This window comes from Bombus terrestris, chromosome 2 (genome assembly GCF_910591885.1).
Source record: "Bombus terrestris chromosome 2, iyBomTerr1.2, whole genome shotgun sequence".
NCBI classification, from domain to species: Eukaryota; Metazoa; Arthropoda; class Insecta; order Hymenoptera; family Apidae; genus Bombus; species Bombus terrestris.
Genome location: NC_063270.1, coordinates 2,956,543 through 2,979,963, shown reverse-complemented (window position 1 = coordinate 2,979,963; position 23,421 = coordinate 2,956,543). Strand labels below are relative to the sequence as shown.

Below are 23,421 nucleotides of genomic sequence, written 5' to 3'. Positions count from 1 at the left end.
AGTTTTGATAATCCTCCGCGATTTACCACCGTTGATGATTCATATTTCATAGATGAGACATACATTTGTTTGCGTTTCATAGTCGCGTGACTTATACTGAGAACAGTACTAACAAATAGCTTCAATATTTTTAATGCCTTCCCGGCATGCACAGTTCTCTCGATACAAAAAATATTAAGGATAAATAATAATAATGATTGGTAACGAATTTAAGACGATGTTTATTGAATATAGATAATAGAAACTGTATTTTACATTTTAAATATACAGGATGTACTAATTATAGGAATATAAATGTAAAAATACTTGTAATATTTACTAAAATTCGACATCCTGTATATTTCCGATCTCTCGCTTGATAATTAAACCATAATGTCCATAACACGTAACTTCTATGATATATACAAAAAATGAAGAAACGCGTGCATTTTACATATCAGAAGTGCTCCATTTATAAGCCTCCTCTTGACGTGCTATCTTTGCATTTTGTGCTTCAAACCATCGTTTTTCATATCCATTACTTCTGTCAACCCCGTCCCACCTATGACCAGGTTTGATACCAAAACGATTTGGCATGAATGATCCTTCGTACTTTGGTCGATCTGAGAACATACATAGTTGTATACCAATAAAATCATTATGACAAATATGAATATTTTTTTAGAATTGAACTTAGAAAATGTATAATGCTATACCTGGTTTTCTCTTCCCTTCTTTTATCTGTTTTTGTTTAATATATTCTAACATAGGATCACCTTCTCTTTCTTGTTCCCTAAGCATTTTGTCTAAATCAGCGTCATCTGCATATCTTGCTAGAGGCTTACTCATTTCATAAAGATCATCTTTTAGCTTTTCTTCGCGATCCTCAACTTGTTTTAAACTAATATAACAAATATGTGTTTTACAAATTTTGCCACAAATACAATATCTTATGAACTGGATTCTGTATTACTTACCCTTTTCCCCATTTAGCATATTTTTCATCTAATTCCGCTTGTCGTTTTTGTCTCTCTCGTTCTTCTATTGCCTCTGCTTCTAGGTTACGTCTTTTACCTGTTTTATCACGCACAATCGCCGCTTGTCCAACTCCTGTAACTTCTTTACTAAGCTGAAGAAAACAAAATTGCAACCTTTAGGGTAGACTTTACTCTAGGGGATGAAAAATTAACTTCTTTTTTGTAATTTTGTAACTTTCGATGTGTAGTATCTGAAAAAACAAGTTTTAAAGTAAGCAAATCACTGATTTAAAAGTTATGGCTATGTAAAATTGAGCATATTTAGGATATTTTGTACATTATTTAGTGCCACATCGGTTTCTATCTATGATTTGTCCAATGAGTACATTGTACGCATTGAAAACTACAAGACTGCGAAAAAGAAGTCAATAATTTCTGGTTCACTGAAGTAAAATTTGATAATTTTTTCTTTTTTTATAAGCCATAAATTAGAAAACGGAAAGATGAAATTTCTTGAAATACCTTGCGAAAATGATCAGCTTCTCGTTTTCTATATGCTTCTGTTTCTTCTCGTAGTGCTTTAGCATCTTGTAATCCCGCCTTTTTTCCGTCTAATGTTTTCCTCATGCGTTTTTCACTACATTCTTTATCGATATTCCTATGGCTATATTTCTTTTCCTTGGTATAATAGTCCTCTCTGTGTGAACGATGACTAAAGTCCCGGTCATATCTGTTACGAAATTTGCTTGATTTAGACTTATAGTAATCTCTGTCACCTTCCTTAAATCTGTATGAACTTTTGTGGTCATCTCTGTTCCTTTTACGAGGTGGACTCATATCTGAATCATGTCTCTTGTCTGGATTCTTTTTATAATGTTTGTACATTTTACTTGTAACGTCTGCCCAATTTCAGTTATTATCCGCGTGTGTTTCGCAGTCGTCCTCACAAAGCAAATTCTGCTGTCTGTTACATATATATATATATAGTGATATTTCCAAACAATGTATGTGCTTGACACTACAACATAAATTAAACTGGTATTTGATACATAACCTTTATTAAACAAAAATAACTCGAAATCTTAATCGCAAAAATGAACGTTGTAAAGACATGCATGCTGGATAACAGCCGATTCGTTACGTTCGTAAGTTTCATAACTGGAAACATGCATGCATATTATAAACGATCTCACTCCATCGCCATAAATTACAACTACAAGTTTTATATGATTGCGGCCACACTACTATATGGAGCGCGGCGATCGCTCCATCTGACGTCATTTTATGTAACATTCTCGATACACGTTTGCACTCTTCACTCTTTGTTATTTAGTAAGAAACCATTTTATCGAAAACTTTGGATGCGTTTTTCTCAAAATCATGTTTTTTTAAATTTGTGAATGCGACTTAATGGAAAGAAAATTATTGCCTTTTGTTATTACTTTTTGATAATTTTCAATGCGTAGAATCCGAAAATGCAACTCTTAGCTTTAGGAATCTGATGGCACAAAAGTTATAACTATATAAAGTTAAGCATTTTTTTCGTATTTGATAGCTTATTTTGACACCATATTGGCTTTTATTCACTATTCGTCCAATGAGTGGAGTCGCTGGCTGTAACAAATGCACCTGGGCTATAGCCATTTAAGTGGGATAAGACAAAAATCTTTCCAGAGGGATATGCTCATAAAACAGTGAATTAAAACATAGAATTTGTAAATAAGTATTGAATTATGTTGAGGATAGCTATAAAATTGCAGTGGCCGCAAGACGGCCAGCTGTATTCATATGTTAATTTTCGGCAAAGTTTATCTATATTACGTGTTAATTACAGCCAGCAATGGTATTCACAAGTCATAAAAGAAAAGCTCAAAAAATAAAAAACTAAATGTGTGTGAATGAGTGTTCATTTTTGTGCGGCCCAATCGGTGATAGATGGAAGCGATATGACGACAAAGCAAGTTGTCAAATATGCCAAAAACACTTAATTTTATACATGCATAAATTTTGAAATGCTGAATTCTTAAAATTAAAACTTGCATTTTCAGATTTTACACATTGAAACTACATATTGAAAATTGCCAGATAGTGATAAAAAAGAAAACAATAATTTAAGATATATAAGAACAATTAAGACGAAGTTTAAGATTTTAAGATTTTATAGCTAGATGATGACTAACAATTCTTAATGAAATAGAAACATTTAGAAAAACAATTGAATTAAAATGATTTTTCTTGCAAAAATAAATCGAAATTTTCTCGTAATTTTCTTTTAAAATTCCACAATTTGTTCAATTTTGTATTTGTTGATGTAATTACACGGTAATTAAGGAAAAGTTCTGTTTTTTGTTACAGGCAAGAATTGGATCCGTTAGGTTAACACTTTGACTGCCACGGTGGTCATTGGTGACAGGAGCGCTTGAACTTTTTACAATTGTAAAAATTGAATGAAAATTGACAGTTGGGGCATTTTGAATATAACCGATAAATAGAAGATACTTTGAAATAAAAAGTGCCCCGTTGAACAATTAAACATTTTTATTAGAACATCAATAAAAAAAAAATGAGAACAAATCTTGCATCTAACGATGCACTGTGTTTGCATCCATATCTTTGAGGGGTAATCTATGATTATTATTATAAACACACCTTAGAAAATAATTGTAAATGCTGCTTTATAATTATATAATTGAAGTTAGAAATGTGAACTTACTATTATATATAGAATGAACAAACACTATTAAATAACATCTTCTACATATTTCAACAATATATTCTGGATGTTTTGCTTACAACAAAATAATGAATGCGAATGGTTTATTGAAATGAACGAAGCCTTGTTATAATATATCGCTATCAACTGTTACCAAGGCTCCATGGTAGTAATCCATGACCACCAATATGATAAATGGTCCATTGGGGAACAATATTGTCTTATATCATCAATTTATTATTATTTTGTCATTATATACTTTAAATAATAAAAATACTCCCGTGACGTCCTGAGCAAAACATGTGATTGCGGCGTGGCAGTCAAAGTGTTAAGATGTACACAAGTTTACAATTCCTGCAACCTGGTGGCTCAATGTTACAAATATATCTAAATATCTAATTAAAAAATGTATTATTTTTCTAATAAAAAAATTTTGCTTAGTACTTGAATATAAAATAAAGCACTCTTAAAATTGTGAAAACATTCGCTTTATTTTTGTTGAGAAAAAAATTCTCCGAGGCGATGGATATTGTAGCAAGTGAGGTTCCCTTATTATATCATTACCATTGTTCTTTTTTGCTTCTTAATTGTCACTTTTTTTTTCTTTTTTTAGATATTCTTGGAGGAGACAAATCATCATCCAAATATTTCTTTTCTTGCCTTGGTGGACTTAAGTCGTCATCAGAAACGTTCTTAACTTCTTTGAGTTGCTTATTTTCTCTATCAATGTTAGGAATAGCTAAATCGTCACCTTTGTCATTAGCTATTATTTTCCATCTTCTTTTATCAGAAAAATCAACTGGACCACGTTCATCTACAACACCAGCAATTTGAGGTGCATCTTCTGCATTGGTGAAAATATCAAATTCATTCTTTTCCATTGGTCTTAAATTCTTCAGCTCTATGTCATCGTCAATGATTTTTACTCTGAAAAATACATACCAAAATCTATACTAAAGAGTGAATAATCTTCCAAAATAGTTTATTATTTCTGTTCACATTTAAACAATCTCCGATACTAATATAATATTAAGTGAAGAAAATGACAATAAATAAAATACATTCTGTTTATACATTAAAGGTTAAAAAATACAAGAACTTCCTGTTGAAACTGTCAAAGCCATAATATTTACAAATGGAAACTTACGTTTTTAATCCCAGTTTAATCTTTTTCTTTTTCTTCTTTTCATTTTTTGAAGATAAGTATTTTTTTAAATATTCTTTTTGATCTATAACCTTTTTTTCCATTTTGAGTTTTATGTCCCAAATGCAGCGCGCAACACGCAACTATGTATGTAGCTTAGGTATGTGCTATACCATACTGTCTTCATCAGTATTTCGTGCCGCATACACGCGAGGGCACTACATTCGCTATTTAAATGTCGCGCAAAAATGATAATTTGAAAAATTATGTGTCATAATTTTTTTCCAACAAATAATCAAATTTTGAAAACAATTACAGTTTTAAACTTAATTCATGTATGATTTGAAGCATTAGAATTTAAGGTTTCTTAGCTATAATACGCTTTCCGTCCGAGTCAACCATTAAAAGTCAATGCATAAATTGTAGGGAGTACATATTTGAAAGTTACATAAAAATATTTGTTTTGTTTGCAACATAGATTACGCTTATTTAATGTATAAGATAAAGTGTTAAGTATAATAGTTAAAGGAGAAGGTACTGTACGGTTGCCTTACTTTTATACGTAAGTATTTTAAGAACAACCGGCAAGATAACAATTCTAATTCTTCAGCATAACGGGAAGTGACAAACAATACATAAGTTATCAAGAGAAATCCAGGCATACTAAAACAAGTATTTCGCTATCTGATATCCTCTAAAATTATTTTATATGACGCCAGATATTAGGCACGACATTTTTTGTTTTATATTATTTTATTGAATTTTGCATAATCCATTTTATTCTATAGGAAACATAATTCAATAAAATAATATAAAACAAAAAATGTTTCCTTGTAAAATGAAAGAAACTTTTGGGGCAATCTAATATCGTACGAATATTATATTCGCTCGAATGCACACGCATATACATACGGAAAATAGTGGTTGATAGGGATCATATATAGAAATATATAAACATATGTAGTTTTCATTGGCCGATTTGTTTCCTGGTGAATTCGTGCGTCATACTGACCTTATCGGCGGAGCGCATCTGAACACGGGTTATAAGACAGGATCCATGATATAACGTGCCAGACGAGACGAACTTTATCGACTTTATTCATCGACCGCGTACAGTTTGCTTAGCAAGATGATATGTACAACAACATGGTAAATCAAGACGTTCTACTTTAGAGGCTCTGTGTACAAGAAATTGGAGTTCATCATTGGTCGGTGGAAGAAGGCAGGTAATTACGTTGGTTGGAGGTGGAAACAACGAAAGAGGTAGGGGAGCGAAAGTGAACACAGCTCCAAGAATGGGCAGGAAGAGACGGGCTCCTTGAGCCTGCGGCAGAAAGTTTGGCGGATAATAGCGTAGGATCATCGTTATTAATGTTTTTATTGAGTCGAATGGGAAGTGTATGGATCTCCAGGATGATCTACAGCTAAGTTAACCATTGGGAAACCGCGACAACAGAGTACGCGAAAAATGAAAGTATGGACGAACGCGATTGCTCGATCAAGAAAAGACTGACTGGCTGAGTGAGATTCCGCCGATTCCAGTGACGTTCCAAAGAGAGAAACGTAGTGTGTGCAAGGTTATGGGCGTGCTGCTGTTGCTGGTGCGATCCAGTGTATGCCAGTGATTCTCACTGACATGCCTACTTCGGCCTCCGTTGGAAAAAATTTTGTGCTCGTGACAACTTTGTGCATAATCAGTTACCGCGAAGCCGTTCTGACGCGAGCGTCATCCGTCATCCTTGTCGATCCTTGAACAACGTGCTGCATAAGACCATGACGCGAAAACTCAGCAAGTTTTTAATACTTTTCGACAATACGAATCTTTTATATTTTCCCGGCCACTTTTTGTCCGGTCGGGTACTTATCGAGTTGGATGATGAGGCCTAGTAAGTATGTATTTACTTACATACCACATATATGTATATATATATATAATCGCACGAAATCGCACATACAATCCATTTATGTGTTACTTATTTATATTTTTATGAAACTGTTTATAAAAAAGAATTCGGAGACAATTTAAATTATTAAAATATAATTGTCAACGAGATATTGATCAAACTGACTAACTTTGAAGATTAATTTGAAATAAATTATTTTGAAATTAAGAGTTTTATGTCTTAATATTTTTGACCTTTATGAGATATCAAGGAGCGCATGGAAGCATGTTGGTATATTACTTTAAATAATTATGTTTCGTCAGATTTACTTTAATCGTGACTAACTCGCGTAACATCTTCTATTGTAGCCACTGAAAACTTTCACAGTATAAATTACGATATATCCAATAGTTACGATAATTTATATGATCGATTAAACGAACCATTGAAAATTACGTGTTCATTTCAATCAATGATCATTAATTTATTTACAATATAAATAAAATATGTTTCGCGATATAAACTTTTCATTTTGTTATAAACAATTGTTGTATAAAACAACATTTTTGCATTAAAATACATGAATATGAATATTGTCCACCTGTTACACAATTACATGCAACGCTGCTTAGAATGTTAATTCAACATAGTATCGTCAATAGTATCAAACTACTTTTTAGAAAGCGTAATGCATAGAATAGTTATATATATACATATACAAAAACAATTTCATTTACTTTTAATCTATATTTTTTTTATCCATTATTTATTATGCTCAACGTCTAAAATTCTATCTTTCTTGAAGGATTTATTACCCCAAATATTTTATAATAGTATTATTACAATCAAATTGAATTTGTTCGTTTTCAGTTTCGATATTAAGTGTTGTAAGACTTGAAAGTAATTTATTGGATTTATTAAATTTATTTCATCGACGTAATAAGATTAATGACACTTTCGATGTATCGTAGCGTTTCAGGGTTACATTTTCATGTGATCGGCGAAGGAGTGGTGCGTGTACGCAGTCAACGTGCTGAGAGGGTTTACGACAAAGAAAACTATATAGATTTTCGTATGAGATTGCTGGGCGAGCCAGGTAATGAAAAGAAATTACATTACGGTACATTTAATGTAGCCGTTAAAATGAAACGGGCACAATGTGTTCGGATAATGAGCCTTAGATGATAAGCCTGTGACCTGGAACATCTTAATTGATAAATTAGCTTTACTCGAGTTTGCATAAGTGTTCGCAATAATAGCCAGATTCTTTAATGACATTCGTTTTCTACTTAAAGATGGAAAATTTAAAATGAAATTTTTTATTACTTTTGATTTTTCTGATCATCGAATTTAAAGACATCCCATATGACGATAAAGGATTTGTCAGAAGCACTTGCATGTTTTCACTAAGTAATTGTAAAAACATGATACGTGGAACTTAACATTTTAATGGATTTGTTAAGTGTAGCGTTAATGATGTATCTTTGAAAGCCGTCAAATTCTTTTCTTTACAAGCGGCACACCTGCAAGCCATGCGGCGCATAATAATGTAAAAACTGTTCCTTTTCGTTCTCTGTTGCTCATGCGTACGACACCGGAATCCAGGAGAGGGACCATCGCTGCTATCGCCAGGGATTCACAGCTTTCCATTCAAATTAGGTCTGCCCCTGGGCCTGCCGTCTACTTTCTTGGGGAAACATGGCTGGGTACAATACTATTGCAAAGCTGCACTTCGGGAGCCCGGAGGTCTAACGCACAAGAATCAGCAAGTCTTCATCGTAATGAACCCAATCGATTTAAATTTAGAACCACCGATTCTAGCAGTAAGTCTCTGTACATATCTATCTATTTTACCTATTTGTTCCTGCTTTTTATCTTTGCTTTATATATGCCGATTATTTAGTATCGCATAGATATTTCCTTTGTTAGAAGGCGATAGAATTTAGCTAAAAAGATGACCTGGGATAACTAGGGTAACGTCTACACCGATCCACGATTTTCTCGTCATTAACGATGATCGTATTTGCGTTTCGGACGAAACGATGTTCTATATAAAAAGCATAAATGTTATTCTATGAAGGATGTTTGTCCTTTATTGTTGCTGCTAATGCATAAAAGACAAAAGTTATCATTTTGCTATCGTGTCTCTAGATTGAAATATGTACGATAAAATGAATATTGTTTTATTGGAAATATTAAAATATATCATAATAAAATACGAACATCAAGATAGTGATAATCCTTATAAGATAGTCCTATATTCAAATTTATGCTGGCTACGTTTGCACGTAAATGAACCATGATTCATGTGTTCCATTACTTTATAGCCAGGACGATCGTGCTTGTTTTGAACATCATTATTCAGCTTACGCTTTCTACCCGAAGCGTGCGATTAGACAAACCCCGATACGCGCATCCTAAATCGTGAAACATCTCTGGTCGGTTAATTTTATTGCGATTGCGATCACATTGAACGTCGTATTGCACATCTAACGATTTAATTTGCAATTTTGCTGCACGCAACACACCCGTCTGATTTCTAATTACCGTTTAAAACAACGGCCTTAACGAATTACATATAAAAAGAATAATGTTTCGCAGGACAAGCTTGTTCAAAGTTAATAGGATAATTGTGTAGTAAGAAGATGTAATATGACCTGTGCGATGAGTTATCATATATCCCACAACCAATTTTTTAAGAAGTTTAAAGAAAAACATTTTTTGAAAAAATGTAGTAAAAATTAGAATATTTTTGTTGCATCTTGGTCTATTCTAGTAAAACTTTACACGTGTAAATTTCAAGTAATTCTGTAAAATATTTTATGTTTCATTAGTTTCCCTTTAAACAGCAAAAATTAATAGCCTGCTAGATTGTAATTATATGTAATTAGTAATAGATTATATGTATGATTATATGATTATTCGTAGTATTCATATGATCACAGCGAGTCAAGTATCGTTCGGGCATTTAACAAGCAATAAAATGATATAAAACCGTATCGTCCTTATCGCTCGAGTCATCGTCGAAATTATGCGGGTATTAATGCAATAACACAAAAATTAGTCACGGATAGATTGAAATAGTGTTCTAAGATTTCAAACGACTTCGTACGTTTGACGAATCGTTTAACGACAAAATCCAGCACAGAATCGTTGGTTCTCGTTAAAACGAAAAAATTTTTTACGCATGCTTTCCTTGTCACGCATGTTATTGAGAGAATTCTTCGAGAATTTTAACATAACCGAGTTTTGAATAATGGTCACCAGCCTGCGTAGAAAGCGATCGCGATTTTTGTCATTATGCTGCATCTTTTTGCTTCCAATACCAAATTTTCAATCGTTGCAGTTATTTCTGCTTCATGGGAGAAAATTAATTTCATGGATAATATTTCTTGTCTCGTTTTACATTAATGTTTTTCTTATTATATCTTCATTCTTTATTTTATTACTTTACTTGATTTATTTTCTAGTCTTCTAATTTTTACATTTTGTTTTTATCCCATCACGTTTTTATCTAGCATTTCTCCTTTTTTTTATTTCATTTCGTTTCTTGATTTTCGCAAACGGTTCAAGTTTATACTGATGATTTCCTTGAATTTGTTTGCAAATTACAACATAGTTTTTTTGGAATCGTTCCCGCAGTACGTCAAAGAATCAGCATTTACATTTACACATTCCTCCGTATGTTTCGTGGAAAGTTGATTGTTTATGGGACCAAAGAAACACATTCACATCATACCAGATTAACATGTAACATAAGATAATTCTTACGTAGGCATGTGGCATTCAGCTTCGAACGCGACCGCATTGTCGATTCAACTGTATAGACACATTCATTGCACACGCCTTGCATTGCATAATCAAGAACTCTCCAAGTGATAACTGAAAGTATTGATCTCGTATTTGATGAAGAAATTGATGAAATTTGAAGATCCAAGTATTATAAAAGAACGCGATACATATTACTTCGTTAGAAAGTGTCGGAGATAATGGTAGTAGTATACTTTCGTAATATATAGAATCTTTAGATATCCAAATACAGAAATTACATCATGAAACCAAATCCCATAAGAACTTAGAATTAAACAATAATATAGAATTAAATAATTTATATGATTTGTCAAAATGTATACTTCTCAATAGCAACCAGCAAGGCAAGAAATCGAGCAGCGAGTCGGAGTTTCCTGTGTCTCTGGAGGCCCTGTATTTTGCAGGGTAAGCCTCGACAGAGGTGGATATGTACCCGGTGAAACTATCGGCATCTCAGCGACTGTCAGCAATCGGAGCAAAGTATGTATCGTATTTCGATTCAATGACTAACCAAAAGAATTTCTATCGTGGGAATAAGGTCAGCATAATATGATGCTATCACATACTATTCCAATCTATAAACGTTTCCTTGATTTACAGTTAACGTGAACCATGTATTTTAATTGAAAATCATAAGCAAACATCTAATTCCATTTACAAGACTTTTGCATAAAATTTCACAATATTATCATAACAACGAAATCGATGCAAATGATGCAAGACCCATATTTAAGTGTACACACAGAATTGAAATGATTCAACAGGTGACAATGAAATCGACTAAAGCATCCTTGACCGAAACAATCCAATACCTTTGTCGTGGTAAAGTGCTCGCGAGTGAGACGCGAGAATTGGCTAGTGTTTCCAGGGGTAAAATCCGTCCCGGAGAAGGTGAGGAGTGGTTGAACGAACAAATGTACGTTCCCCCGTTACCACCTACCAATCTACGGGGTTGTCACCTTATCAACGTCCTTTATCACGTCTACGTGAGTATAAATGCCATTTCAACTGCTATTACGATAATTACAACTACATGCAGCATGATTAAAGTATAATACTCTCTCTTTACTCTAACGTGTTTTTTCCACAAAGCTAACGTGTTTATGACCATTTACGGAAAGCAGTGACTTCCTTCTGTACGGTTCTTCTTTCTCTTTTTTTCTTTTTCTATTATGAAAATACCACTTCTTCTTATGAATCACTTATTTTTTATCATAATTACAATTTTTACTGGGATCAGTTTGCAACGTTAATAAAATTTTACGAACAAAGCAATAATTTTCATGATAGAATATTGCAAGAATATCGTAAGAACATCGTACTATCAATCTTTTAAAATTTCCGATTTTGTGGAGTGTACATGAATCTTATATGTTAGTTAACTTTCTCGAGATTTGTGTCACTCGATTCTTTGTCTACCGACTTTTTATCCCAAATGCATACCATCCAAAACATTAATAAAATATTCTTCTACAAACATGCATACCCGTATATGTATTCCTCCGGTAATAATCGACAACCTTTTAAAAACTACATATTATAAGAGACATCTTTAAACAAAGATAAACATCTTAGATGGTACAGAATATATGATTGATATTCCATTTTTATACTATTATTTCATCGGTTAAAATTATTTATGTTTTTATTATAATGTCTTATAAAATACATAAAAGAATGTTTCACTTTGTTACAGTTTGTAATAAGTCCAAAAAGCTTGGACAAAGAAATAAAACTACAAATACCAATCGTTTTAGCCACCTATCCTTTGAGACAGGAAGGTGCTCCAGCAGGAACTGCACCGTCGAAAAGAGGGGCACATTATCCATCAACGTTGCCGATATTTCGGCCATGGTTGGACGATAAAGCTTTTGAGATACAAGAGTGAAGGTTTAATTCATTTTCATCGGTGATCATAATATATAGATGAAAAAAATCTTGAAAGAATTTATATAGAACATATCTGCGACAGTGATAATAAAAATTGAAAAAAAATTCTTTGAATCTTGGAAAAAGTTAATACGCTTATAGCAATACTTATCTCAAATTAAACTTAACTAAAAGTGCTTACAAATGGCAAATAAATACGTTATTTTTACATTTCATCTTGAAATACTTGTTTAATTAAATTTTTATGAGGTATATAAAGAACAGAACTTCTTTTATAATTTAAAAATTTTAGATTTAAAAATGTGATTTATATCATTTTTGTTGATATCTTGTAAATGTCATCAAACAATATCTTGTAAACAAAATATTGTTTACAATATTTTAAATATGTTGGAATATATTAATAATATTTTAGATATTAAAAAAAAATATTGTAAATAATATTTTTAACGAGAAAGTAAATGCATGTTAAAAATCGATGTTTGTATCGGTATGTGTATATATATATATATATATATATATATATATATATATATATATATGTGTATATATATATATATACACACACATCAATATATAGGCAATATATATGTATATATATTGAAAGCCTAAATGCGTCAGCAAAGCAAAACTTGAATTTCGTGATTATATATTTAATTTCTGAAAGTTATTAACAAATTATTTCTATCACGTAATAATTGTATAAAGTTACTTTTTTATTGTATAGATTAATTGAACATGTTATATTGACGTGATTGCCATATTTATGTATAGTAAATATGACTTATCAAAATGAAAGAAATGTAACATTATATGTATACATTAAAAAAGTAGTTGTTCTAACAACAGATAGAAGTGCGTTAATAATTAAATGTTACTATTTTCAAGTTCCTATTTCTCCCTTTAATTTTTCTAAGACCTTTTCCACTGTGGTTCCAGATACTATTATCACCTTGTGTCGACTCTTTGAACCCTATAAAAGATGAGAATATAAATTTAAAAAAAAAAAAAAAAAAAAATAGGGGCTTAATTAATAGATATTAAACTAACTCTATCTAACGATACGTCGGATTTTCTCATTCCCAATATGGAGGCTAGGTATTTTACGAGTTCTGTATTTGCTTCACCTTCAACCGGAGGTGCGGATATTGCGACGCCCACTGCATCCTCAGAAATATCTACAAAGCAATTTACACCTTCACATGTATCTGATATCCCATTTTAAATTTTGCTTTAAATATTGCAACATATTATCACCTGTTATATTATTATGTTTTGCACCAGGTTTTGCTTGTATTTTTATTGTAACATTTCCATTTTTATCTAAACTTATGGGTCCCTTAGATTCCTACCAAAATTTATCTATCCGTTATGAATATGAATAAAGAGTATAGAACAATCAAACAACATAATATAATTTTAAGTTTTAAGTTGATGATTACCTAAAATGCTACGTAAAATATGATTGCGATCTTAATCACATATTGTATGTTATATATAATGGTACTGAATTAGTATATATAGCGTCTCTATATAAACATATATCTTATTTTCTTTTTTATTTAAATAAAATATACGAAAAAATTGCTATTTTCTTAGAGAATATCTAGTGAACTGCGAATGTAATGTTGCCATTCATGAATTCGCAAGCGACACCTAGTAGTATTAAATATAAGTTAGAGGTGTATCATAGAAAATGTCATGTTATTTTCTTAATAGGTGATCAAATCTCGATCACACGTTACATTTTAATTCTTGTAACCGGAGTTGGTAAGTTACGATTTTTATTATTCACTGACCTCGTTAACTGTAGCTTTTTTACTTTTTCCAGCTTTCTTTGATCCCTGTTTCGACATTTCGCGAGTATTTGTAAAATGTTGCAAAAGTTTCCTTCGTAGACACGCACTTCCAAAGTAATACGTCATTTATGATTTGAAAATCACTTGAACCATATTTTAGATTTAGATGACTATAGTTAAAGATGATGCCGATGATTCTTTAACCTCTTTATATCTTTAGCTGAGCAATACATCTGCGCACGTGTAGCGGTACTGCCAACTAAACCATAGTGAGATACACTATGTTACCGCGAATTATTAAGCCAATTTAATTTTGCCGGTTTTTTGTTTGTGATAATATTTCAAATATTATGAATTACGTAATAATTTCGCAATGAAATAGATAATACGAAAGATTATTATCAGCGAATTTTCAATTCGTGTTGTAATTACGATAAAATTTACAGGTCAATATGCCCAAAAAATTTGTTGGTGAAAATAGTAAGGCTGTCGCTGCCCGAGCCAGAAAGGCAGCAGCAAAAGAGGCTGAAAATACAAAGAAAGCTCTTGAAGCAGAAGAAAAAGCTTGGCAAGATGATGATAAACAGTTATTGAAAAAGAAACAAAAACAGGTATCTAAATAATACTTATTAAATTTTATTAGTTATACAATATTTATGTACTTAATAATTTTGCTTCCTATAATTTATCTCTTTAATATATTGTAAATTATTTCGCAGGAAGAATCTGAAAGGAAACGTCAACAGCAATTAGAAAAGAAAGCAGAAGTGAAAGCTCTACTAGAAAAGGAAATGGCAAATATAAAAGTAGGTGGCAAACAGCCTGCATCTAAAATAACTAGAGCAGAAATAGTAGCTGTAACGGAAAAGCGAAATCAAGCAGCAACTAAAAAAAGGGAAGAAGAAAAGCCAATCGAAGAAAATTTGAATAGGTTGACGATAGAAGGTGAAACTGCTCATAGTATAGATGAGGCGTTATCTGTTTTAAGGTAAGACCAATTGTTGTATTGACATTTTAAATGAAAGTAATTATTTCATATTATATATATTGAAAGTACATTGTTATTATTTGTTGCACAGTACAAAAGAAGCCGAGGTTGATCGTCATCCAGAAAAACGCGTAAAAGCCGCGTATGCTAGTTTCGAAGAAAGAATGATGCCTATTGTTAAAGAGCAAAACCCTACTCTGAGGTTAAGTCAATTAAAACAAATATTAAAAAAGGAATGGATGAAATCTCCAGAAAACCCACTCAATCAAAAATTACTCTTAAACCGTTGATACTAAACCGCAATCAAACGGAATGTAAACACGCATATGACTGATTAGATGATTCAGAGGAACACGTGAAATAAGACTCATAAATGTAATCATGAACGGAATCAAATATCTGTACACAATTTTATTGTAAACGAATAAGTTATACTCCGGTAGAATACATACTAACTAACGCTGTATAAATCATCTTTGGTATAACTTATACGCTATTATATAGCCTCCACATTGCATTTTATAATTTCATTTACAAATACACCGTTAAATTGATAAATTCAAAGAGAACAACTTAATAATCGTGTACATGTTTTGGCACAGTTACTCTGTAGACTTATACAACTTTACAAACATGCGTATTCGGCTATACGGCACTAGACAAAAGTTTATAAAAAAATAATTATACAGAAAATTGGTTACTTCATTTCAATCTTATAAAATAGCATTCTATACAAACGAATTTTTACCAGCGTAAAATTTAAAATATGTACAATGGATCTTAATCTTTGTTTCGGTGTCTTTGCCGCAGCAAATTAAGCATAAGGCACTACAATTTCTTGTTGTTCTCTCTGTTTCATGTACAATGAGTGAAATACCCGTACAAAGAACTTGATATTTAAATATAATATTATTATATAATTACTCGATCCACAAATAGTCCTTTTTACAAAGACATCTTTTTGCCTATTTTACTGCTACCGTTTCTTATTTTTCCACAAATCTATGAAACAATGTATCATGTGATTAACTTGCTTTGGGCAATCAGTCATGGGAGTATGACCAGCAGTTGGAATTGCTTCGAGAAAGGCTTTCATCATGGTCTAAAACATGAAACATAAGAATACAATTGATACTGAAAATGAAACGAAAATTATTTTCAAATTATCTAGATATCTTCTGAGAAAATTAAGAATTTGAAATATCTGCAGTTAAAAATAAATTAGAATTATATTTCAACGTTAATAAAACTACTGAAGGAAAAAATGTTTAGTGTGAATGACAATAGCAAATATTTTCACCATGCTCCATAATCATAAAAGAATCACATAAAGTATTACGTATTATCTAAAGTAATATGAATATATGCATAAGTAAGAATTTTTTTAACTATTTTAAACTTATAAATTCATTAAAAGAATCTTCCAATATTTGATACAAGCCATTTGCTTACCTACGTATAAAATTTTATAAGAATTTACGCGTAATATATTTACATGATTCTTAGAATCTATCTGAGAAGAAGCTTGAGAAAGAGCAACGTACCCTCTCCATTTGGCATTCCTGCACGAGTGACACTTTGTTGTCCCTTAAACCATGTATGAGAAGCGTCGGCGTGCATATCCTTCTATGGAACACGTAGTCTCCTTCCGGCCAGACCATACCGTCCAAAACGTATTTCATGTGCGAAGGCCATTGTTCTGGTGGCTCAGGGCCACAGTAAGGGTGTTGACGGCCCCTCGCGGAATATAATATATCTCTATGAAGGCCGCACATTAAAAACGGTGTTAGGATTGCTCTGAGGCAGCAGTGGCCGGCGCTTTCGGTACTGGGTGCTGCTAAAGCTGTTGGACCACCTCCGGATATCAGGACTAGCTGATGAATACTACTGTCGTACTTGCAAGCCAAGGCAGCTGCAAAACTGCATCTGCAATCAATAGAAAATGACACAATCATTTTATCATTGCACGTGTGCAATATTCTCTTTGGTTTGAACTATTAATCGAATTTCCTTGAAACTAATGTTTGAAACTTGCTATTTGAAGTTGAATCTTCTATTTAAAACGAGGTTACTGACGATGATGACAATATATGTATCAAGATCGATAAAGTCTCGTAAAATGAAAATAAAAAAATAAAAAAGAAAACCAACATGATATATTAGTTGCTTGTTTCATCCAGATGGGGCAGGACTTGAATGTCTGCCGAATGTCTTTGTGTGCTTCTTAATACCTTTTCGAAAGTCTCATTAACGTAATGTTCGTTCCTAACATAATTCATACCGCGTGGACGCAACGCGTTTATTGCTGTCTTAACTCATTGCCGTAATCTGTGTAGGATACAAATGTTAATTTTTCTAACTAAATCGGCGAACGGGTATTGAACCGTACTTGGTTCGTAGACATAGCCAGCGGCCTACATGTCATGTTGCAATGTCGTGTGAAGGATTAATACAACTTGCCTCTTTATTACGGCATCGTTTCGTGTAGGTCGTGATTGCCAGTCGAGTGATCGTATTCATTAGCAATTTACATAATAAAAAAATTGAGAAATTCTCGTAGGATATCGTCAAACCGATTAGGAAGCCATATCTTTTTTTTCTTATATACTTTAATAACCGCACTCACGAAGCAACGTATAACTATACACACATAGTAATGATAAATACCCCGATTAAAGCGATGTTTTCCACTTATCCACGTATCAGGGGAATATCATTAGAAAAAAAAACGTGATGAACAAAATCATTTACAATACAAGTCGACATGCACGATGCATTTTGCGTGAATCCACGAACCATTTTGCAGATATACGAATAATGCGCAGATAAAATTTACATGATATACCCACTCTTGTATATATTGCAACCCTTCTCTTCTCTCACTCTCTCTCTCTCTTTCTCTCTCTCTCTTCCTTTCTTTTTCCTTAGTCGGGGAGGAAGCGTGGATGACAATCCTCTAGCTTCAAAAACGAATCGATACGGATCATGATGTGTGCAACAACGACCTTGCAATCGGTCTTTGCAATCCGAATGATATTGTACCACGTTGACTAATCGAATACTTTGACACACGTTAATGTTAATTCGAGCGTTATCGCTAAACGAAAGCTTGTTGAATAAGATTGAAATTAATTAGCGTACTATAGCGTTAAAAATTAACTTCGCGATACACAGATAAAGCTTAACTGAATTTCTAATTTGTTGCATGCTAGCATGGATCAACACATTCCGCACAAGACGAAAATAACGAGCCTTTGTATATGTTCTACTTTAGTAGAAAGGTACAGGAATTGATTTATGTTTGCAAACAAGATAAAGGGTTTACACCTGTTACGTATGCAAATTAAACACGTATAATGATACATAATGTTATAGGTAGTACGTTCCACGTTTCATGGCACATGTATCATAAATTAATCTACGCACGCAACATTGTATGTAGTTACTATGTATTTCCAGCAACTTTCCATCACTGAAAAATGCACTTGTGCATTACAAAAATACAAGATTAGTAGTAAGGCGAAGAGCTCACTTTATACCACTCTTGGTCTAATTACGTCCCAATGTATATGCGTCTAATTGATGCAAACGCAAGCGTTTGATACAATTTCACGAATAGATAGGAATAAAATTTGCATAGAAATCGGTCGTGTAATCTTTAGTAATAATTTAATCTATATACTATATACGTTTCTTTTAACGAGCACATGAAATTAAAAGATATATTTATCAATGCTATATGTTGATTTGATAGATTTAAAGGAAATAAAAAATGTATACTTCCTCATAAAGGGAAAAAGTCGGATCTCCTGAACAAGTGGAAAATAGTTCTATGAACCTAATAATTTTATTTCATTATTTTCTATCTATAAATACATCAAACGTATGGTCGATTAATAACGAAAAACAGAGAGAAAGTTACTAATCGAAAAATACAATCCTAATCCTTCGACATCCTTAGCAAGTTATTTAATCCAAAGCAAAAACATGCGCATTTTACACCTAATAGAATTTCACTTTTCGCTTCATATTTCTACCTCTCTCATTAACTTAGTTATGTATATTGTATATACATTCCGATACAATTTTCCCGGAAGAAGGTCGAACAGTTAGAAAAAGCGTTTAAACATTACGATATGGAGGAATAGGGTAAGAACTAGCTAGAACGTGCATTCACAACGGGCACAAAAATGAATCGATCATCCCGACGAATTTGAAGAACTCGAGACACGCGGATTAAATGTGCCGTTCAGATTCGCCCATTAGCCACTTCGTCGGTTAAACGCGTACAACTGACTAGATTGCTTGGACGCGCAACGATACGAACGTCAAGGAATTTGTAATCATCAGATATCCGATAAGACACTGTCTCGCGTGTACCCAGCGAGTATGATATACCAGATGCTTTTACATAGTTAAAGATAAGTTACGCGATTACAACCAAGTTTCTATTAGTTACTATTACAAAATTATTTAAATGGAATGAATAGAGTACGAATGTTTATGCAAATTCAGGCTTTTTTTAAATACAAATAAGGGGATCGAACCTAACACGCTACCATAGAGCAGAACATCCATCACCACGGACTCTACGTTTTGTTTTTTGTGACTAATTGACATTTCCTGAACGTGTTGTGAAATTGAGGAATGTAACATTGGGAAAAGATTCTAACAAATCATCAGATAATCTACCGAGTGATAACGTGAATATAAAATCTTCTAACTATTGTAATAAGATGAAGTAACGCTAAATGAAAAATTAATCGGCAACATTTTAGTTAGGCACTATGAATTTTTGTCATCAAAGTGATAATTGTAAAGCGATTGCTATTTAAAGATGTATCAAAGGCACTATCAATGATTTCGACCGTGAAATGATCTCATTCGTAACACGCGAATGCACGCGACAATTGTCTGCTATTCAAGGATGTGTGTGAAATTTCACTGTATACCGACTGAGAATATTATTTGACTGCTAGTTTCAATTTAACGAAATTTAAAACGAACCTTTGCTCTAATTAAGAGATATTTATATGGGCTGGTATCTTGTAAATCTTTGTGAATTTTGCGTAAAGTAGAGCGATAAAATCCGAAAATAAAAATGAAATAAAAGAGAAATAATTACCCATAATTATGCGCTACCAGGACGCATTTCTGACCAGGCTTGAAAGCGTAGTGACACAGTATAGTATCTAAATCCTTGAGTAGCTTGCTAAAATGGTAATCTCTGGACCGTCCAGGTGCCGAGCTCATTCCGTGTCCCAGCATATCCGGCGCGATACAAGGATAACCCAAAGCGGAGAAATATCGAAGCTGGTGTTCGAAGATCTCCGCCGACGATCCGAAACCATGAAGAAACACGATCATTGGCTTCCGATTTTTTCGAAACGTAACTAAATCTCGAGGATTTTCCTTATAATCGATCGAGATGGTATTTTCCTCGATGTTGGGCCACGTCTTTCTGTAATCCTCGAGTTCGATGGACGCAGCGGCGGCTTCCTTCTTCATCTCGAACGTGCCCATTTTTTCGTTCCAACTGCTCTTTCCCAAAGAACACCGATCAGAATCGTAGTCGTGCGGGTTCGTGGTGAACTTTTCTCGCAGATTAGCAATCGCGTTACCCTTTTTGGCCCTGAAGGACGACTCGTTGCCGTTGTCCTTGAATTCCAGCCGCAGTTTCTCGAAACTGGGCTCGTTAACAGTTTCCTCTAGCTCCTTCAGATCCACCGCGGGTACGCCACTCTCGAGATTATCCGTCGAGATATCGATTCCTCGAGCGGTTTGAACGCTCGAATCCTGCGGTTCGCTCCTTTCCGCGTCATTCTTCCCGGTGACCTCCGATCTCTCGGTGCTTCGATCGCTGCTCAGCTGCTCGCCACTTCTCGGAAACACCATCTCCTCGTCTATTCTCTTTGTCGGCTGGCCCTGAGCATCGTTCTCCTGGCCACCTGTGCTCAAGTCTTCCCAACTGTTCCTCAAAGCCGTTCTACCGAGCTTCTCGTCGATGATCTTCAACAAGGATTGCTCCAGGCTCGGCTCCTGATCCGGTTGGAACTCGATCGTTTCAACGCTGTTTATCCCGGAATCAATACAATCTAGTTGCTCCAGAGTAACTTCCGTGTCGATCGATCGTCCTAGGTAGAAATCCAACGAGTCGGGATCGTTCGTCGAGCCGATGAAGCCGCGGTTTACATAGCCCTCGTTGCTGTCGCTTTCACGTCGCTCCGATTCTTTTTCGTTCTTTTCGATCCTTTCCGAATGAAACGAGAAGCTGATGTCGTTGAACGATTCCTCGGTGTCGTAGGATTCCTCGTTTGTTGGTTTCCTTTTGGTCAACTTCTCTTTATCGTGACTCGATCGTTGTGACGTCGAACGATCGTTTCTCTTTTTAGAGTTTCTTACATCCTTGATAAGAGCGTCCTTCGTGCCTGCGACGTACTTCACCGTGTCGTCCAATATCTCTTCGAGGAGCACGTTGATGTACTTCTCTAGATCCTTCACAATTCTACTTTTGATCGTTTGCTCGTCCACCTGTTGATCGGTTGTATCAGAGGTAACTTGGTCGATTACGTTCATCATGCCGATACTCTTATCCTCTATTTTAGCTGGTTCGTTTTCGGCTTCAGAAACTTGAAATTTCTGCAAATTTACCGACACCCTATGTTCGAGTTCCTCGATTGCGCGTTCGTTTTCCTCCGCTTCGCAGAGGCTCGTCCTAATCCTGTTCAATTCGGCGGAGATGATTTGTTCTTCGGCAGTACTTACTCGTTTCGATTGTCGAAAAGAGCATCTGCAGTTACTGGGTGAGTGAGGTCTTCTGGACCAACGGGTGAAGAAATTGTCAGCGATGGATTCAGGCCTCTCGTTCGTGTTGTCGTAATACCAGCCACTTTTCAAGGTTGGCTTCAGAATCCTTAAGGTTCGCCGTGATTCGACGATAAAAAAGTCGCAGTCGGGAAGTTCTACTTTACCTGGACCCACTCGATTTCTGTTTCTCCAATATTCGAAGAACTTTGTGTACCAAGGAGTTACCGATACCGTATCTTCTCCCTCTGTAGTCATGTTTTCAACGAAAATTCGCTACTTTTTGCGATCATAAAGATTGCTCGAGTATTTTCCAACAATGAGATGTTATAAAATTCTTTGTCACGCAATGTTTAGGAACTGTTATAACCTTATAAATTGACTAATGTTCGTTAATGTTCGAGAAATTTACTAAGGATCTTCTTGTTCCCGGAATCGAGTTCCGGTGTTAGCCTTCTGTTTAACGCGTTGTAAACTCCTTGCTTTGCTGTTCGCAGTACAAATTTGCTGCCTCACAGTGCTGTTTTTCTTCTTTGTGAATGGAGGCGAGCTCTAATCATTGAATATCACGATAACGAAGTCACAATTCGCTACGATGTTAAATATTCTTACTTTCCGTGACCCAAAATAGCAATTTACTCTATTTATGATTTTTTTTCTAAAAATAATATAATCAAATTCTATAACTCATAATTTCTCCAAAAATTCTTTTTACGATTTTTCTCGTTTATAAATTTTCGTATGATTCGGTGGATATTTCCAACATCACGATATAGTTTATAGATGATATTTCCGTTTTTTCTTCTTTATAAAATGAGATTTTCATTAAATCAATAAGACTCTGTCTTTTTACACAATGTTAGTTTTCATGTAGCGATAAATCGCCAAAAACGTGGGATGATAGCGTATTTGATATGCGTATTTATAAGTATCTAATATTTATAAATATCCGTATACTACCTTTCCTCGATGCAATTATGCCTGTGCATCAGCGTGTACTCGTTGGAAACTGAATTCTTACTTATACAGTCCACAGGCTTTCTAAATCGGCTCTGTTCTGCGTCTTTCCTCGCCTGTCTCCGATATCGAGTTCCGTCGTTTTTTTATCCTTTTAAATATTCCTCTCGTGACTTGTTCGTCACTTCTAACGAATCTCTTCGATTTTTTCTCCTAGCTCGATCGTTCCATCGAGTTGCCTGCCCGTAGCCTTGCAACACTTTTCCTGCAATTTTTGCAACCGTTGCTCGATCAAATACGATTTCCCCACGAAAAACGAAAGTAACATTTCTCGCGGCTTCTTGTGTTAAACAGTTTACGGCTCGCTGATTTGCCGATGATCGTTCCAACGTGGAAACAGCTAATTGCTATATCTAGTGTTTCGACCTGTGAATAACAAGTTTAATTAGATGACCAATGACCAAGTACCATATTGCT

At 34.0% G+C, this 23,421-nt stretch overlaps 5 protein-coding genes across 5 annotated transcripts; 2 read left to right on the top strand and 3 right to left on the bottom strand.

The window, feature by feature from the left end:
- Window positions 1-201: 201 nt before the first annotated feature.
- Window positions 202-5,131, bottom strand: LOC100649368 (BUD13 homolog). The gene is made up of 6 exons (XM_048411076.1): window positions 4,817-5,131; window positions 4,264-4,596; window positions 1,479-1,863; window positions 957-1,108; window positions 696-880; window positions 202-602 (listed from the first exon to the last, which is right to left on the bottom strand). Exons 1-6 carry the CDS (start codon window positions 4,915-4,917, stop codon window positions 430-432), a joined length of 1,329 nt encoding a protein of 442 aa, XP_048267033.1. The 5' UTR covers window positions 4,918-5,131; the 3' UTR covers window positions 202-429.
- A 530-nt stretch (window positions 5,132-5,661) lies between these two features.
- On the top strand, window positions 5,662-13,286 carry LOC100649489 (arrestin domain-containing protein 2). Its single transcript, XM_012314434.3, has 6 exons — window positions 5,662-6,699; window positions 7,668-7,792; window positions 8,302-8,519; window positions 10,840-10,986; window positions 11,271-11,492; window positions 12,203-13,286. The coding sequence occupies exons 1-6, from the start codon at window positions 6,587-6,589 to the stop codon at window positions 12,392-12,394; spliced, it is 1,017 nt and encodes a 338-aa protein (XP_012169824.1). The 5' UTR covers window positions 5,662-6,586; the 3' UTR covers window positions 12,395-13,286.
- On the bottom strand, window positions 13,092-14,471 carry LOC100650189 (UPF0235 protein C15orf40 homolog). The gene is made up of 4 exons (XM_003393504.4): window positions 14,196-14,471; window positions 13,654-13,744; window positions 13,447-13,574; window positions 13,092-13,369 (listed from the first exon to the last, which is right to left on the bottom strand). The coding sequence occupies exons 1-4, from the start codon at window positions 14,319-14,321 to the stop codon at window positions 13,280-13,282; spliced, it is 435 nt and encodes a 144-aa protein (XP_003393552.2). The 5' UTR covers window positions 14,322-14,471; the 3' UTR covers window positions 13,092-13,279.
- On the top strand, window positions 14,018-16,111 carry LOC100649954 (coiled-coil domain-containing protein 124). The gene is made up of 4 exons (XM_003393502.4): window positions 14,018-14,166; window positions 14,642-14,806; window positions 14,915-15,183; window positions 15,275-16,111. Exons 2-4 carry the CDS (start codon window positions 14,648-14,650, stop codon window positions 15,471-15,473), a joined length of 627 nt encoding a protein of 208 aa, XP_003393550.1. The 5' UTR covers window positions 14,018-14,166; window positions 14,642-14,647; the 3' UTR covers window positions 15,474-16,111.
- LOC100647286 lies at window positions 15,575-23,370 on the bottom strand. Its single transcript, XM_020867556.2, has 3 exons — window positions 20,309-23,370; window positions 16,728-17,109; window positions 15,575-16,285 (listed from the first exon to the last, which is right to left on the bottom strand). The coding sequence occupies exons 1-3, from the start codon at window positions 22,243-22,245 to the stop codon at window positions 16,160-16,162; spliced, it is 2,445 nt and encodes an 814-aa protein (XP_020723215.2). The 5' UTR covers window positions 22,246-23,370; the 3' UTR covers window positions 15,575-16,159.
- Between the last annotated feature and the right edge of the window lie 51 nt (window positions 23,371-23,421).

Excerpts from the sequence above, each read along its gene's own strand:
- LOC100650189 (XM_003393504.4), bottom strand. The coding sequence starts at position 14,321 with ATGACGTATTACTTTGGAAGTGCGTGTCTACGAAGGAAACTTTTGCAA. Across the intron at positions 13,745-14,195 it reads AAAAAGCTACAGTTAACGAG|GAATCTAAGGGACCCATAAG; the intron begins GTCAGTGAATAA and ends AAATTTTGGTAG. Across the intron at positions 13,370-13,446 it reads CCGACGTATCGTTAGATAGA|GGTTCAAAGAGTCGACACAA; the intron begins GTTAGTTTAATA and ends CATCTTTTATAG.
- LOC100649954 (XM_003393502.4), top strand. The coding sequence starts at position 14,648 with ATGCCCAAAAAATTTGTTGGTGAAAATAGTAAGGCTGTCGCTGCCCGA. Across the intron at positions 14,807-14,914 it reads TGAAAAAGAAACAAAAACAG|GAAGAATCTGAAAGGAAACG; the intron begins GTATCTAAATAA and ends ATTATTTCGCAG. Across the intron at positions 15,184-15,274 it reads GAGGCGTTATCTGTTTTAAG|TACAAAAGAAGCCGAGGTTG; the intron begins GTAAGACCAATT and ends TTTGTTGCACAG.
- LOC100647286 (XM_020867556.2), bottom strand. The coding sequence starts at position 22,245 with ATGACTACAGAGGGAGAAGATACGGTATCGGTAACTCCTTGGTACACA. Across the intron at positions 17,110-20,308 it reads CTGGTAGCGCATAATTATGG|ATGCAGTTTTGCAGCTGCCT; the intron begins GTAATTATTTCT and ends TATTGATTGCAG. Across the intron at positions 16,286-16,727 it reads AGGAATGCCAAATGGAGAGG|ACCATGATGAAAGCCTTTCT; the intron begins GTACGTTGCTCT and ends TTCATGTTTTAG.
- LOC100649368 (XM_048411076.1), bottom strand. The coding sequence starts at position 4,917 with ATGGAAAAAAAGGTTATAGATCAAAAAGAATATTTAAAAAAATACTTA. Across the intron at positions 4,597-4,816 it reads ATTAAACTGGGATTAAAAAC|AGTAAAAATCATTGACGATG; the intron begins GTAAGTTTCCAT and ends TGTATTTTTCAG. Across the intron at positions 1,864-4,263 it reads TCTAAAAAAAGAAAAAAAAA|TTGGGCAGACGTTACAAGTA; the intron begins GTGACAATTAAG and ends TAATAACTGAAA.
- LOC100649489 (XM_012314434.3), top strand. The coding sequence starts at position 6,587 with ATGACGCGAAAACTCAGCAAGTTTTTAATACTTTTCGACAATACGAAT. Across the intron at positions 7,793-8,301 it reads GAGATTGCTGGGCGAGCCAG|GAGAGGGACCATCGCTGCTA; the intron begins GTAATGAAAAGA and ends ACCGGAATCCAG. Across the intron at positions 11,493-12,202 it reads ACGTCCTTTATCACGTCTAC|TTTGTAATAAGTCCAAAAAG; the intron begins GTGAGTATAAAT and ends ACTTTGTTACAG.